The sequence below is a fragment of the Mytilus edulis genome, chromosome 1 (genome assembly GCF_963676685.1).
Source record: "Mytilus edulis chromosome 1, xbMytEdul2.2, whole genome shotgun sequence".
Classification (NCBI taxonomy): Eukaryota; Metazoa; Mollusca; class Bivalvia; order Mytilida; family Mytilidae; genus Mytilus; species Mytilus edulis.
This window is the reverse complement of record NC_092344.1, coordinates 11622072-11641078: the sequence shown is the minus strand read 5'-3', so window position 1 is coordinate 11641078 and position 19007 is coordinate 11622072. Positions and strand designations below refer to the sequence as shown.

Genomic DNA, 19007 nt, shown 5'->3' with positions numbered 1-19007 from the left:
AATACAACATTGTACAAACACAAATGGACTAGTCAACGACTCATACAACAATAAAGCTAATAATTCCATTGAAGGGGAAAGAACGGCATAGCATATCATTAGTACGAATAACATGTTTGAAAGAAACATTTGATGGATAACTGCAACTTGAGGCAACAGAAGTATACTGACGTTAAAATATTAAGATAGTTGCTTATTCAGTGTAAAATTGTGAAAAAAAATTTTTTTTTTTTTAAATCACAACAATACTCTTTGAATAATAAAAAGTATTAAGATCATTTCCCTATAATTTATCTCAAAGAGCTATAGATAAATAGCACTAAGAAACTTTACGATCTTCGATGTGAGTTTCCTTTTCCAATAGTAAGTTTTCCCTATTGAACAACATCTAAGTCAGTGTAAATGACTTCATTAGTTTCATAGCTGGAACTTCACAATAAATGATTGTTCACAATTATTGTTATCAATGTAATTTTTATTGAGAATAAACTAATAACTTCACTTCCAGCTATCTGGTTTTTTTAGATAAATGTCTCACATAAAATAATTTTCATCGAATTGCGTTTGAATCATCAGGGTGACAATACTTTAAAGATAAATTTAACAAGACATTTAGACTTCATATGGTCGAAATTGTCACATGACCTGTACATATCAACTTGCAAACGAGCATAACTTACATTTTAAGGGATACAATGATCTTGATAAATTACTTCTAGAATATATAGTAGGATTTCATTTAATAGGATGAATGTCGAAATACGGTTGTCGTCTGTTTAGTCCTTTCCATTGATACATGAGATTTCAAATTATCACAACTAAATAGATTAAAAAGTCAAAATACAAACAGTGAGAATAAAGTATCATGAGCTGCAATGGCAGAAAAAGCAGTAGTGTTAAATTGTACATATTTTAATGGTCAAAGGGACAAATTGATCAGAAACAAGCTTTTTTTACTAATGACGTCTTATACAAAAATCATTTGAACTGAAAGGACTTCTCTTTAGCCAGAAATTTATAACTTGCTATTGTTAGATGACAAAAAAAAAACAAATCAAAGCTGTCAACAACAAATATAAGACGATACTACCGAAGGGGGATATAAAAACATAAGATTAAGAAAGACAGATAGTGATGCCATAGACAAAATAGGCTACCTTACATATAAAAACAGACATATAACGAAACAAATTCCATCACAAAACGTGAACGATCTCGGGAACTCTAAAAGTAAAAGCAGTTCTTGTTTCAATGGTTGTCTTCGTCGTGTTGATCGTGGAAGGTACAATTTAGAGTTCTGAGAATAATACTCTGACAATGCTATGTGGCACATTTCCTTGATAAAATTCGTTTGGGATGATCCTTTTGATATCATATGTATTTTGTTAAGGACCTTTATATAATGACGCCACATGTTTACATTTCGAAGGACTTCCTGCAATACTTATTGAATTTCACAAAAACAGATGTGTAAAAATATATTACTGCAACAAGTATTCTACTACTGGTACAATTTTGTACAAAGAAAACATACGTAATGTGTTTCTATACATCTGTCGTAGCAACATTCACTAATAAGATCTTCCTGCTTATCGTTCCTTTTTATTTTGATTTCAGCGATTTTAAATTCTGTCTCTAAATTATAATCGCCCATGAAAAATATACGTATACTACCGATTTCAGTGATCAAGGCACGCGTTAAAAATTTGTGATCTCTAAAATGTGTATAATGGATTGTTTAAAATAGTGGTCTTACCTTTTGAGCTTTTCGTTTATCTGCTCGTTGATTTTGATGATAAATTCGACTAAAATTAGAAACTATAACAGGTACTGGCAATGCTATAACTAAGACACCACTAAGTGAACATACACCACCTACTACTTTACCAGGAATTGTATGAGGTACCATATCACCATAACTGTAAAAAAATAAAATAAAACATAAACATAGAACTTTGTTGGTATGAGTTAATATTGTAATGGAGTGAAATATATCAGATAATTCTGCAATTTGCTTGGTTACCTAAACATGGTATATACCCATATTACCTGAGAAGGAAAACAAAGATATTAACGTTAATTAGCGTTGAAATCAGGACATTTCTGTAGGATGTTATTTTTATTCGGGATTCACAGGGGATATTGGCTCATGTTTCCTGTCATGTATATTATCAAATTGTTTTACAAAGCCAAAGCATGAGTTTAATTCATATAGGCCACAATAATTAACCATTTTTCACAGACATCTAAAATGTGAAAATTTTCGGTAGAAAAAGTTCTAAATCAAACTTTATCAAAAAAATATAAAAAAAATTGTCAAATATTTTTTCAGTAACTTTTTTTCTTTCTGAATTTATCAATACAAGATCTGCAATTTGCGTTACCAAATGTGTGTTCTTTCCTTTGCGGGATTCGAGCACGGCTTGTAACAATAATATGGCTCAACAAATAGCTAGCCTTCTTCAATGTCAATTATACCAATGAAATTATAAATTCTGCTCATGGAAAGCAATGACAGCTACATGTCATGTTAAGACAGCTTAAATCTCAAACGGCTTATAAAACTGGCAATGTGTAAACATCATGTTTTTGATAGATACAAATCCGATACAAACAATATTGTTACATCATTATCTTTCTTATTTTTTTTGTTATATAACTGTTAACTTTAAATTTCAAATCAATATGTTAACTTCTTGCGTCCTTGCTTTAAATGTCATAAATTCAATATTCTGATAGAATTGAAAAAGCAATTTCTTTCGCGATACTTCTCTGCATGATAATTCAAAAGCTTCTAATGAAATGAATATTTAAAATGCCAAAAAGTTTGTTGCTTCATAACGAATAGCTTGCATATTTTTGTAATCATACTTTAACGCCAACATAATAGATGTTTGTATTAAAATTATATTTCAGTGATTAGTTTTTGATTTTATTTATGAAAGATAGCAATGCTTCAAGAAATATTTCATTTCAGCGAAAATTAATATGTCAAAGTTTACCAGTTGTCTCATATAGCGGACAACACTATGTACAAAAAAGCACAGTTGACTTCTATAAATGGAAGCTACATAAAAAAAAATCGATGAAATAAATGTCAGAATGCTTTAAATCGAATAATTCTTAATTTTATTCCATTCAGTATCAAAGTATTTTTAACGTACAATCTATTAATGCAAGCTTAAAAACTAATGATCTGTTTAATAAACGGGAAAATTATTCTGGACCATAGAACATATTTCTTTGAATGCATTTTAAATAAATCTTAAATCAGTATTAAAAACCGATATCTTCTCATATCAGCGCTTGTAAAGCGTAAAATCCTAACTGACAGATACGACTTAAATTTAGCCTATTGAGAGTATTGGCGCGAACTAATTGTATTCCGAGAAAGCTAAGGCATAAAATTGTCGTTTCACGTCTGAAGAGATAATCAGTGATTATTCCTATGGAATTGCTTTGTAAAATGCAATGTGGATTTAAAAGTTTCCGTTTTGCATCCTGGAAACATGATACTAAAAGCAGACAACTATTTTCATTTCAAAGACATTGTCTTGTAAAACCCCTGATGTATATCCTAGAAACATAAAGCTAAAAGCTGTCAACTATTGTTTTTATCAAAACACATCTTTTTGTAAAACCACTGATATACTTCCTGAAAATTGCAGTAGTCAACTATTGTCAATAACATCAACTTGTTAAACAACTGACATACATCCTGGAAATATAAAACATGAAACCAAAAGCGATGAGAATTCTAGGATTCATCTGATTAACCACTGATATACACCGTGAAAACAAATCTTAAAGCAGTCAACTATTTTGAATTTATAGACTTGAATTTGTAGAACTGCTGATACCCATCCTTGAAACATGAAACTAAAGGTAGCTAACTTGTTTAATCCAAAGATAGTATTCTGTTCGACCCTTGATAAACATGTCGCTCTACAAGTGGAATTAAGGCAATTTAAAAACATTTGAGATTAGCTATTTCCTCAAAGTTTTAAGATATGTTTTTCTAAAAAGATAAAAATATAACAAATTATTCTACATTAACGTATAGACAAATATAAAAAATGTATTGAGTTTTAGCGTCTATGTGTTTTAGTTTTGCCCCCAATAAAAGTCTTTGCGTAATATTAGACGAAATTGATGTTGGTATTAATTTAAAAACATTACTTCTTAACATAAACCGCATATACAGGTTGACAATGTCAACACTCAACAAAATACTTCTGATGACAGCTCAATGTTGCTCTACACGAATTTCAGTACAAGTGGATAGAACAAAAGTGCTCCGATAGAGCCAGTCTATCGTGTTCTACTTATGAGACTGCTGTTAGTAAACAAGACGGTTTTTCAGCAGTTTTAGATAGCTTCCTCCCTGAAAATTACTCCGGCTTTAGAAAAATGAAGAAAAATAATAACATATCAAATTTTCATTAAAAGACGATCAGACATAATTTGTGTATGTGTATCATATAATTATTATCAAAAGACCTTCAGACAAAATAAGGCTGGCTTCAAACAGCTAGTGGTGAAAAGGCGTCTTCATAATAGCCTAGCGTAAAAAAGATGGTTTGGGTTTCCTATAATTGCAAAAATGGTGAAATTATTCAATCTATTTAGTTTTATTAATTAATAAATATGAAGTTCAAAGACTTGCTACTGTATTCATAGAAGAAGTAATTAGCACCTTATATAGGTATAAGTATATGTATAATGTATGTATCATATTTTAATTGACATCCTGTATTTTTAACTCATCATTGATAATAAATTGAATAAAGTGCTTATCAAATATATCGACTTTTATATAAAAAACCAAAATAGTATATAAAATGTGTGACCAAAAAAAAAAAAATAGGGTGATGTGCCAATAAAGACAACTATTTATTAAAGACAAAAAAGTGGATGTAAGCCATTAGTAGTCTACATACGATATTGAACCATGATAAAATCTCGTGTTCAAATTAAGACTCCAAGACAACAACATGTAGTGCTATGTCTTTTGAGAGAAACATCATCAGATAAAAAAAAAAAAAAATCCACTAAACACCGTGTCGATACAGCGTATGTTTAATTTATATTGACTCAAGTGTTTTTAAGGTGTGATCTTTTATGTACTATCCGTAACGGATTTGTAATAATAGGAATCCGATGTATAAACGACAACTTAAGGGTTTATTTTAAAAAAAAAAGCACCTACATCCTCCGATAAAACAACAAATGAGAAGAACCCCGATCGTGTTTGCTCAGGAGGATGAGGAGGTCCACTTAAAGAAAATGTTGGAGAAAAGAGTCTTTCGGTCTTCTGTTTCTGAATGACGTTCTTTCCCTGTATTGGAATAAATAGGGGAGGGGATCAGGTGTTGCCGTTAATATAGGTTCCTGAACTCAGCCTGTGTCAAAGATGTGTTCCCTTTGCCTTTACTGGAGGAGTGCCTTGACACCTTGGCATGGAATAAGTGGTACTCCAAGCTGGACGCTAACTAAGTGTATTGGCAAGTAAAAATCAACAAGGAGGATAGGTCAAAACCCGCATTTGTTCAAAATACGGTCTTCTTGATTATTAATTTTACTAGTATTTGAGCAATATTTATGTGTTCATGCATTATCTTCAATACAAATTATTGATCAGAAGATAGTATTTGTAGAATTTCTGACGAAATAAACAAAATAGAAACACTTAAACTTAGGTTCAAACCACTCCTTTATGGACTATCAAAATATTTGTTAAATACAACCGTGATTATAAGTACACCTATGTATGATGAAAACATAGAATCGGATCTAACCAATATCGATTTTCAATCGCCTTATCTCATGAAATAATATCGGGAAATGTTGAGATCAAAGCCCTTAGGTAAAACATGTTGTCATGTTCGATATGAGTTAGAAAATGTACAATCAATTACGTCTATTAGGTAAGATTGTAACTTTACCAGAATCACTTATTTTGCAACTTTATTTCAACCCAGAATTTAGTGAATCTGCAGGTTGTCTAGACTCTAAATATAATTATTAAAACTTGACTTTGAAAACCTACAATAAACCACAAAGATTGTCACCATCAGGAGAATGTCGTCCAACTTAGTCTGTATGTGTACTATTTTGTAAAAATGTTTGTCTTGTTTTGTGTCCTTTATATCTTGTTCGTAGTATTGTCTGTCATATGATATTTATTGATTCTTAGTTCTTAAAATTCTTCTTTTTTTAACATTATAATTAATAATTCAAGAACAGGTTTGTAATTACAATTCAATATCTTGTTACAAATACACATCTCACTTTTCAAAAGGTCTGTTCAAGTTCTTAAAACCATTGGAAATGTTTGATAAATCACTTTAAAATTCAAAGTAATGGGACATTTTATCACCAGTCCCTAGCTTACTATAACATGTAAACTATCTATATCACCAGTATACAGAACGACTACATTGTTACAGTTAGAAACTGGGGAAATATGAATTATTAATAAAATAATTGTATATATCACTGTAAAACATAAATGTTTCAATAAGGAAATAATGGCTTTCTATTCCCATAGTCCCACATTGACGTAGATACCTTAACAATCAACTCTCAAATTAAAATTATTTTCTACTCGTTGAAAATTATACCACTGTGCATATGCATGTAAAATTATTTCTTCGATCGTAAACTCAATAGGAAAACAAGAGTGTTAACTGTTAATGTCTTTCCAAAAAATATTCTGGTTTTTCTTTCTCACAAATATGATGTTAGATAATATTTTTTGAAAAAGTGAGGTAAAAAATGTTACCATAAGAATACGGTCATATATTAACTTGGCACTTAGTCCGAGATTGCATGCGCTGATATCTGACAGCTATACATCAAGAAAGCATGCCAGTCAATGGCACACTATTATTTCCTACCAAAAACATCTACATATGATAAAATTTCATACGCAAAACACGCGTTTCGTGAATAAAACATACGCTCGTGACAAATTATCTACTCCATGGCTATTCTTGCAACTTATATAAATAACTCATAGCTGAGGCGGTGATAGATAAGATTGTTACCCGGGGAAAAAAAATGTTGTCAACTGAGACGAAGACAAGGTTGACAGTGTGTTTTCGAGAGGACAATCATGTAAATTCTTGCTAAGTCATCATTTGTAGAACGGTTTGATTCAAGGTACTTAGTTGTTTTGAATAACCCCAATAAATTCGGTCACCATAAAGTTTTTTTTTCGTGAACATTAATTCCTCGAAGAAAATATTTGAATCTTATTAAAAGGCTGAATTAATCTTGTGTGTGATAGAACCTATTTTCTTTCTCACCGATTAAAAGTAAAAGAAGCACAATTTAAGTTTAGAAAATGGCAAATCGATGTTAAAATTTATGATAATGAAACCATTGTTTTAACATGATCACGACATGCAAACGAAGCGTTTATTTTCACTCAAATCGATAGGTTGTCCAATTGCAGAACATTTTTTTTTCTCAGACATGTCTGTCTCTTGTGTAAATTAATATTTAAATCATCATAACTTAATTTCTTCCATTTAATAATACTCAAATCAGGGGCGTAGCTAGAATGAAACGATGTGGAAGCAACTACTGCCGAGCGGAGCGAGGCTAAAAAATTTTGGGACCCTATTATGCAGAATTTTTTTTCTTTTCGGTTTTCGGTCATAGAACGGCTAAAAGAGGAGCTATATGTAGATAAAAATTTATGAATGTAAAACTATTAATAAATCTTCTGAATATAGTAATACATAAACAACACATATTTGTGATACAGAATTTACTCAAAATTGTCCAAAATCTGCTCTTCGGGTCGGGGCAGAAACAAACTTCTCTATTACTTTGTCAACATTCACACTGAAATCCCGATGAATATGCAGTAATGCTATGTAACTTTCGTTGTTCATTGTTGAACGTACATTTGTTTTCAATTACATACGTAGTACCGTGACTGATAGATTCCAGGGCCATCATGGCATGGTAGCACTCGCGAGATGTTATAAACCAGCGTACGTGTTCGGCATCGAGCGACCTCCCAATTGAATTCTTCAAAATTACATGCTAGGTCATTTTCGTATGTTTCAATATTGAGATTTGTTCGTTTGTGATATTTCCTACAACACGATGAAGCAGATAAAGCACAAAGAAACGATTTTCTGATAACTTGACGCGACTCCACTCTCCAGTTGCCTTATCATATGGTCTATGAACGCAAAAAATAATGAGACTTTCCAATATACTGTTTTGGCGTGGTTGCAGGGTGATTGGCTCCGGTAGTCTGTCAACCACTTCGCCTCGGCATATTTTCAACGATATCGAAGGGATCTGATAATTCTAATGCCGATTGGTATATCTCATTCCAAACTGATGAACTGTACACTGTAAAATGTGCTCCAAAACTACATATCTTAGACTGAGTATTACAAATTCAAAAGTAAAAATCTTGTAAAAGATACAAGTAACCTTCCGATTTTGTCATAATCTCCAAAAAAAATTATTTTGAAACCAAATGTCGTTATTTAATGATATTTCATCGATTAAAAAAAGTGACAACATAGGTGTTTCCTTTAACATTCAAATTGACAATCTATAAATTTTTATTTTGCCATTTCTTTTTTTACATGCCGAATCAATGTGCACGCAACTTCGGAGCTACGATCTTTTTCTGAATGAACAGCTTCATCAACACTTGTAACTAGGTTGTCAAACTAATATCCGGGATAGACGGAAAAGACACCAACAGTCTCCGATCCGATTGACCAAATTATCTCTCTCTCTTCTGATTTTTTTTTTTTTTTTTTTTTTTTTTTTTTGTGAAAACGACGTGGATGCACGTGCTGTCGTGCCTCCGGGTAGCTACGCCCCTGCAAATCTCCCTCTGTATTTACAAAACGATATATTACGTAATCGTCAACAATATACAACAATGTCATCATAATTCGTTTTTATAAATGATGACTTGCAACGTTTCTATTAAAATCACATTACGAATTACTGGAAAACGAATAAATTGAGGTTAAGTCAGTTTCTTTGATGTTTTCCCCACAGTAAAGTTTTGATTTCGATGTTATAATCAGACTATGCTACATTACAATTGATTGAAAGCTATTATAGGAGACATGAAATATATAACCTGCAGAAATAGAGAAATAACGACGAGATTGGCCAATTCAGACGGAAATGTCTCATTTTAAGAGTTTCATAAAGAAACACGTATCGGGTACAGCAAAAAAAATGTTATACTACATTTTAAAAGTCATGTTTTAGCGTTTATCTCAATTGCTTTAAATGGAAACATTGTCGCCATCAGCAACTAGAGTGGCTGTGACATGTATAGAAAATACAAATGCAAGAAAACAAGTATCAACAAAGATACCAAACTCTTAAATAAATCCGAAACAATGGAAGTCCACAAAACCTTAACAAATCAACCGTTAGACTATATCAATCACGGAAACGAATGGAAAACAACGTGTCATAGCTATGTCTTGGTACAGGCATTCACAGTGAGTTAAACCTAGTAAACCCCACACTTGTATGACAGTTGTTTATATTTCCGTTACCATGACAAAATTTGGTGAGCCACCCGACCAAACATAATAGGTTTAAAACAGTAATTGAGATTCAACAGCCAAACCTCTGTAGACATACATCACAGACACACACAACCTCACACTAGTTATGTATGTTTATAAAGTATATTACATTTGGATGAGGAAAATTAAGGTTTGAGAACAGAAACCAATCGAACTGTTGTGTTTTGGCTTACGCAGACAATATCTCTAATCTCAAAGAAGAGAATCATAAAGTAATAAGGAAGACTATGAAAGTGACTTTTCTCTTCGTCAAAATTAATACGTAATACAAGATATAGATCAGCATATATGTTACGTTAGAGGAAATAAAATAACCACTTTATTCGCAACTAGCCAATTTAAACGTACTCAACAGCAATTCAAACACCCACAAACAACAATTTTTTAGTTTTTAATGAATTAAGTAAATAACTCTTCGCGTTTTCAGTGTTGGTTTTGGCGCGTTTAATTACGACAATACAGCAGACGTTGTATCTCTTTTCCAGGACACGTGGGGCGTTATTTTACACTTTATAAGCACTTCTATTATACTAAGAAAAGTAACAGCTGTCTCGCTCATTTAGGCTAACATGCCTTAACAGCATTTTGTTTAATCAGCAAAAATATTAAATAAAAGCTACGAAACTATAAACTGAAGGTGTAGTTCTTATGGCATTCATAGTAGTCTACACCTTGTAGTCTAGATCGTTTAAGAGGAGTTTCATATGAATAGACTACATAGAAATTGATTATTTGAACATTAAATAATCATGATTTTGTTTAATATACAAATATAACTGCATCCTTCAAACTTGAAAATTATGTTCCATTCATTGAGAAATATAGTTTTATATTTTATGTTTTTGTGAGCACTCCTATAAACATCTGTAACATGTGCATCTATAGTGTCCTGGTTATCAAAAGTTACATGTGCATCTATAGTGTCCTGGTTATCAAAAGTTATGCAACAGTTGTTAAGTCTTTCTTGAAAACATATCTTTAGATATAAATTTCAGTTACTTGTAAATGTATTTAGTGAAAAGAAGATGACATGACCTGTTATTATCCTCTAAAGCCCCCTGATAATGAAATTATGATCTGATCTGATTAAATAAATGTTACCCTGTAGCCATCTTCTAAGAAAATAAAGTGTTATATGCATATTTTGAATAACATAAAAAAAAGTGTTGTTTTCTTTTTTTCATATATGTAATCAATAAAAATATGAAATCATTACAACAAATATTCGTGGTAATTTTGAAAGGCTTAACGCGAGTTATAAAATCATTTATCAGCTCTAAGTCAGATTTCTTGGAATAAGTACATCAAGTTATCGATAAACAACATGTTTAGTCAGGTACACAACAAAAATCATTTAAGATGTTTATATTGCCTAGGGATTTTTGGTAGAACTTTGGGGATTTTTTTATTTATATTGCTCTTAAACCTCATAATTGATTAGACCTTTTAAAAAAATATTTATTCGAGCGTAACGGAAGAGTCTAATGTAGACGAGACACGCGCCTGGTGTACCTATATGTTGTAAAACATTTGGTAAATAAAGAATGGAAATTGAAAAAAATACAAAATTGTAAGCCTTGTATCTTTGATGACTTTTTATATGCTTCTTTGTACATTTCTTCCTTTATTCAACTTTTTTTCTTTTTTCTTAATGCTTTCTTTTTTATCTATTCTTATCATGATTTTTATTAATTAAAACCTTCCCCAAAACTGTAGTCTTGACATTAATGTTCGCCATCCTCGGCATGTTTAGTGAAAAAAGTAAAATCACAAAAAAGCTTAACTGCCAATAAAAATTCAAAACGGAAAGTCCCTAATCAAATGGCAAAATCAACAACTGTCGTATTCCTGACTTGGTTCAGCTATTTTCTTATGTAGAAATGGTGGAATAAACCTGGTTTTGAATCTAGCTAAACCTCTCACTTGTACGACAGTCGCATCAAATTCCATTGTTTTGAAAACGATGTGTGATCTAGATAAAAATGTCACAAAAACGGGTACAACAGCAACACGAACACTACTAACAACTGGGGGTAATCTCATGTGCTCCGGAGGGGTAAGCAGATCCTGCCCAACATGTGGCACGAGTATACAAGACTTGTTCTGAAGATTTTCCAATTCGTTTACCATGTACTTTACTTAATCAACTCATATGTCCTTGTACCTGAGCCATTTTGTTTGACTGTAGCCTACCGCAATATCCGCGCAATGTATAGGAAAAAATCGTGTTTATAAAAATTAACCTTTAAAGTGATCGTTTGCAATTTGCTATAAAGGATACAAGAGACTGATGTCCCTATAAATTGTCTATGTAATGCCACGTGTTTACGGAATACAGCGAAATACCAAACAAATCATTCATTAAAACACAAGTTTCCCTCAAGATAGACTTGTGGGATAAAAAAAAAAGTATGTTTTTTCAATGCAAGAAATAATTGTATTCCTTTGAGGAATCCATATGGCTTTTAAATTATATAAACAGAGTGACATTATACAATGGGAATAATTATATCTTCTCAAACATAAAACATCACTTAAACTAAACCAAACACAAATACTGCACTCGTTAAACCCTTTTAATATCATGATTAAAAGTACGTACCAGGTTCAAATTATATGTTTTCAATCGTATATTCTTGTACTTTTACTTTATATATTAATAGGGAATAGTATTCAAACCTCAACCTTTGTAAAAAAATTGCCAATTTTCATATAAAAATTCATAAAATCGACATTTTTTTCACATTACGATCTCTACATATTTTAAAAAAGGTATCCGTTATATTTTGAAAATATTGTTTAATATTCTTTAATTTTTAGAAGTTTTTGTGTTGAGGCATTGCTTTCTTGTTTACACTTTATGAGCTTCCGTTTCTTTTCATATTGACTTACCATTATTTCAATATATTTGACAACGAAAATAAGTTTGTCGTTTTCAAATACTGGTTACACTGTAGTTTTTACTTTAAATTCGTACATATAACATGCATTTGATTATTCAGTTCGTTAGTTCATTATAAATCCCTCGCATGTTTTATAAAATAAAGGTTAATTTTCAAAGCACTACATTAATTACAGGAGGGACGATTTATTTCCTCATTTTTTTTTAACGATCATCATTATTTAGTTTAAACAATATTTTATTCCAATAAATTGAATTGGATTGGGCAACAGGCATAGCCTATGTAAGCCCTCTCCACGATCATCATTATGAGTTCTTGTCCATATTTAATCATCCCAATGTCAATTCAATTGATATTTCTTCAACACATAGTATTAATTATTCAACATACAACTGTTTGGTCTAGGTTTTTGTCTGTATACTAGAGTTTTTTATTTGCTTTAGTATAACAGCTTTAATTATTCAGAGCCATTGTTGGAAGACGTAAAACTAAAATAAACACTTCACGTTTGTTTTGCTGCAAATTAGTCTAAATGAGTGAGAATATACTGACTTTTAAGTGAAGTTTTTACTCGAATGATAATGGCAATATTGCAAGTTTATTGGGAAGATATCAGCTTTAGCGATAAAATCAATTGTAAATTTCATTTACTAGAGAAACAAAGCGTTGAATTACTGAAGCAACAGGATCGTCCAAATTGCATACCAGTTATCTCGTTGTCCTGGTGACGGAAAAAAGATATACTACCTCCTAACGGTCAATTGATGTATTCAAATAATAAAATGTTCGTTGACAGAATTGATATATATTTTTATCATTAGGTCATTTCAAACTGGCTTATAGCTGTTATTTTACCAATATATTCTGGAAACTTATTAATTAGTGGAAGTTTCAGACGAAAACTATAAAGAAAATGTCAATCACTCGCCACCTAATAGATTTCTTTAAGGCAAACTAATTTAAAATGTAAAAAATCATTCAGTATTTAGTGATCAATAATGTGAATGTATTCCTACAGCATATTCTGATAAGGTCAAATGTCTAATTGATCTAATTCTTCAAAAATGCACGTTTTACCTACAGATAAACTTGGGAAATTAACTATTAGAGATATTTAAAACTTATTAATAAGACAATCTTCTTTCCACTAGGAAGATTTAATATCTTCGTCAGAGCTGAATTGACATTTCGTATCTGTCTAGAGGCAAGACAAATGCGGAAATGTTTAGTGAAATTATGCAACGGAAAACATGAAAATGGCAATGCAGTGTTTGTCAGATAAAATATCATATTTCGAAATCTTAACCTGTATTCAAAGAATATTTTGTTTACTTGTTTCAATTGCCCAACTCATTTGTTTTTCTTAAGAAGGTGGAGTATGAGTGTCAATGAGACAACTCTCCGCCCAAGTCACAGTTTGTAAAAGTAAACTGTTATAGGTCAAATACAGTCTTAAACACGGTGCATTGGCTCACACCGAACAACAAGCTATTAAAGGTTCCAAAAATGACTAGTGTAAAACCAATCAAAAATGAAAAACTAACCGTCTAATCTAGGGTCCCTAATATTTATAAAAACGAAAACACTTATGAACCACACCAAACGACAACCACTGAACATCAGTATATTTCAATTGAGTTTATATACTCATGTTCGTCCACAAAACAATTTTTATCGTTTAAATTTTTAATTGTTTGATGTAAAGGTCATTGCTGTCAGAAAGTTCTAAAAGAGTAATCGCAAAACACATAGTATAAAATCTTTATTTTCTCTAATAACTTCTAACAGAAAGCACCACCTGTTTTCATTATAAAAACAAAAGCAACATGCACGAGTAATTATGAACATGAAGACGTAGATGTTTGGCTGTCAGGCATTGTGTACGAGATACAGTCTGGTTGTCCTATGCTTTGATGTAAATGATTAAGCGGTTAAAGGTGTAAATAAAAAGAAAGATACATAGAATGTGACAGATAATGTCATGTAACTGACAAAATCTTATTTATTCGGTACAGGTGATTAATAATTAGGCTCATATTCCTGGCATTCTGTTTGGTTTAGGAGTTGTGTAAATTGTACTGTCATACAATAACCTTGCACTTGTATGCTGGCAGTGGTTGTGATGTTTTCATTTAAAATAATATTTTACTTCTGTGGAATTCATAATAGTTTCACTGACGTCATACAATAATAAACATAAATGTTTATATGCATTCCAGGGGGAAAACTTGTGGAAAGAAACATTTGTCTTTTTTTTCAAAACGTATTCACAAATAAAAAAAATAAAATACTTAAAATGGAAATTATTAAAAAAAAAGGTAAACCAAAACTAGAGGCTCTAAAGAGCCTGTGTCGCTCACCTTGGTCTATGTGCATATTAAACAAAGGAGTCACAAATGGATTCATGACAAAATTGTATTTTGGTGATGGTGATGTGTTTGAAGTTCTTACTTTACTGAACATTCTTGCTTCTTACAATTATATCTATAATGAACTTTGCCCATTAGTAACAGAGAAAAATATTTGGTAAAAATTTACATAAATTTACCAAATTAATGAAAATTGTTAAAAATTGACTATAAAGGGCAGTAACTCCTTAAGGGGTCAATTGACCATTTAGGTCATGTCGACTTATTTGTAGATCTTACTTTGATGAACATTATCGCTGTTTACAGTTTATCGCTATCTATAATAGTATTCAAGATAATAACCAAAAACAGCAAAATTTCTTTAAAAATTACCAATTGGAGGGCAGCAACCCAACAACCAGTTGTCCAATTCATTTGAATATTTCAGGGCAGATATATATTGACTTGATTAACAATTTAACTCCTTGTCAGATTTCCTCTAAATGATTTGGTTTCAGAGTTATAAGCAAAAAACTACATTTTACCCCTGTTCTATTTTTAGCCGTGGTGGCCATCTTGGTTGGATGGCCAGGTAATCGGACACATTTTTCAAACAAGGTACCTCAAAGATGATTTTGGTTAAGTTTGAATTAATTTGGCCCAGTAGTTTCAGAGGAGAAGATTTTTGTAAAAGATAACTAAGATTTACGAAAAATGGTTAAAAATTGACTATAAAGGGCAATAACTCCTAAAGGGGTCAACTGACCATTTCGGTCATGTTGACTTATTTGTAAATCTAACTTTGCTGAACATTATTGCTGTTTACAGTTTATCTCTATCTATAATAATATTCAAGATAATAACCAAAAACGGCAAAATTTCATCAAAATTACCAATTCAGGGGCAGCAACCCAACAACAGGTTGACCGATTCATCTGAAAATTTCAGGGCAGATAGATCTTGACCTGATAAACATTTTTACCCCGCATCAGATTTCCTCTAAATGCTTTGGTTTTTGAGTTATAAGCCAAAAACTGCATTTTACCCCTATGTTCTATTTTTAGCCGTGGCGGCCATCTTGGTTGGTTGACCGGGTCACGCCACACATTTTTTAAACAAGATACCCCAAAGATGATTGTGGCCAAGTTTGGATGAATTTGGCCCAGTAGTTTCAGAGGAGAAGATTTTTGTAAAAGATTACTTAGATTTATGAAAAATGATTAAAAATTGACTATAAAGGGCAATAACTCCTAAAGGGGTCAACTGACCATTTCGGTCATGTTGACTTATTTGTAAATCTAACTTTGTCGAACATTATTGCTGTTAACAGTTTATCTCTATCTATAATAATATTCAAGATAATAACCAAAAACAGCAAAATTTCCTCAAAATGACCAATTCAGGGGCAGCAACCCAACAACGGCTTGACCGATTCATCTGAAAATTTCAGGGCAGATAGATCTTGACCTGATAAACATATTTACTCGTGTTAGATTTCCTCTAAATGCTTTGGTTTTTGAGTTATAAGCCAAAAACTGCATTTTACCCCTATGTTCTATTTTTAGCTGTGGCGGCCATCTTGGTTGGATGACCGGGTCACGCCACACATTTTTTAAACTAGATACCCCAATGATGATTGTGGCCAAGTTTGGTTCAATTTGGCCCAGTAGTTTCAGAGGAGAAGATTTTTGAAAAAGTTAACGACGACGGACGACGACGGACGACAGACGACGGACGACGACGACGACGACGACGGACGCCGGACGCAAAGTGATGGGAAAAGCTCACTTGGCCCTTCGGGCCAGGTGAGCTAAAAAAGGGCTGAGATTTTCATTTTAGCCTTATTTTGAAATATCATTTCTGGGTTTCAAAACTTGAGAAAAATTTAATCACACTTCGTACCCTAAAAATTTAACCACATCTGCTAAATTTTCTCAGATATGAAATGTGCCATCAGTCATATCCCAGCTTTAGGATACTGGTAGGGAATGATTGAGAAAAGTCTAATAGTTTTCCCTACCTTTATATTACTACTTTCGAAAAAAATATCAAGGAATTTCCAAGTTCTAATTCGCATTTCGAGAAATTTAAAAACAGATGTGCATGGTTTTATAAGGCTAACATGTATTTAGATCTGTTTTTACTATCAATTATGTAAAACAGTTGACAAATCAAATTATGACTGTGTACATTTACTCAAGTTACTTTCTTTGATTTCAATAATGAGATTTCATATACGATCAGATCAATTTTTATTCAGTGTTTACATTCAAAAATATATATGTCTGTATATCATCTTTCAACACAAGAGACCAGAAACACTATGTTATTACGTACTAAGAAAAGTATTCTCTCACTAATAATTAATGTGAAAGCTTTATTCTGAAAAATTATACAATATTTGAAGCTGACAATGAGAGATTACCCATTTCACAGAAGTTTCCAGTGGTCTATTGGCAACAGGATATTCACCAAAAACACAGATCTATATGTAGTAATGTATTCCAAGACTCAATCAAAAATTCTGTAAATCCAATATGTTCATATCGATTCACAAGAAACATATGTGATTTAGAATTTTAAAACGGACCCTATTTCTAATGTTTAATTTTAGTATGGAAACGTTTTGGTGTCATGATTCACGTCTTGGTACATCATATTACTACTGAATCAATAAAACCGTTAAATTATCCTCAAAATAGGAAAAGGGCAATCACATTTTATATGCGAGAGCATTAAACTTATTCTTTTTATTCATGTCAGTTTTAAAGTTCTAAAGGTAGCACACCAAATATAGAATACTATTCAATAACTCGAAATTTCTCACGAACATTCTGACCAACAATGTGAAAATAACTTTTTTTTAGAAATTCTATGCATGTGTATTTCCAGATTGTCCTCCATCAGGAATTCCCAAACCAATGTTATATACGTGAATACCTATATTACACATAATGGACCTAAAACTCAAACACTCTCGTACCCAATGACGTTTTGGCAATTCAGTATTCAAATAAATAAAACCAAAAAAAATCATGAGAATTTGGCCTTATTTGAATTTTAAACATAAAGCATAATAATAAAAATTACCCCTATTAATTTGATAAGAAAACGAGTTATATATAACTCACATGATAATTGTCAGTTTTCGTCCTGTTGGGTTAACGCACGTTAACAATTTATAAATAAATATTTTCTCCAAGGTTACTAGTGCACGGTTTAACAAGAAAAAATGTTGCTTCATTTTGAAGAAACTTTGAATTGAAAGGTAAAATATTATATAATAGCAATTATCCATCAGGTTATTAACTATTAAATAATAATCGTTAATCTTGCACAGAATTGATTATCGAAACTAGAACGATCTACATCGATAGCATGTATTAAGTAGAGTTGCTGGCGTCTTTTTTCACCGCACTTGTACCTATATAAGAGGCTTGTAGATAGGTTCATGCCTTACTGGCATACTTACACACTTTCAAAGGCAAATAATGACGTTTATCAGCATGTTTATATTGTGTTTCTCCTCATAAATTTCCACTTACATTTCTTAATCACATTGAGATTGAAGTATTAAATTATGCAACACCTCTATCTCTGTATGCTTTTCTCGTTAATAACTTTGGGTAGAACCAGTTCAAGCCTTAATGGTGTCTCATTAGTGTATACATATTTTTACGCTGGATAACAGTATATTTAGTAACAATTATATATCTGCCTGTTGATTCGCAATGCATGTTTACATTTATAGTAATGCAAGTGTCAAAAAGATACAAGAATTGCGTAACAAGTACCTCTTTCAATGATGTTTGTAAACGTTTATGATAGCATATATGTACGAAACGAAAGCAAGACGTCGGGATAATGAATAAAAACTTAATACTTATATATATATTTGTATATGTACATGCATTCCAAATTTCCCTCCTTTCCTTGGCGTTTCCCTGTTTCCAGCACGTGCCAGTTGTAGGATTAATATACTAAACACCCCACATTCTATATGTGTCTGTCTCAAGTCAGGAGTTTGTATTTCAGTGGTTGTTGTGTGTATTTGTGTTATATATTTGTTTTTCGTTCCTTATTTTGTACATAATTTAGGCCGTTAAATTTCTCGTTTGAATTGTTTGACATTTGTCATTTCAGGGCCTTTTATTACTGACTAT

The 19007-nt window shown here is 31.7% G+C and overlaps 1 protein-coding gene across 8 annotated transcripts in view; it reads right to left on the bottom strand.

The window, feature by feature from the left end:
• The window catches only part of LOC139524036 (potassium voltage-gated channel protein Shal-like), a 72222-nt gene that overhangs the window by 17302 nt on the left and 35913 nt on the right, over positions 1 to 19007 (bottom strand). For all 8 annotated transcript variants that reach the window (XM_071318567.1, XM_071318583.1, XM_071318574.1 and 5 more), the window contains exon 2: positions 1757 to 1919. In XM_071318567.1, the coding sequence (XP_071174668.1) occupies positions 1757 to 1919 (163 nt within the window). The remainder of the gene's footprint in view (positions 1 to 1756; positions 1920 to 19007) is intronic.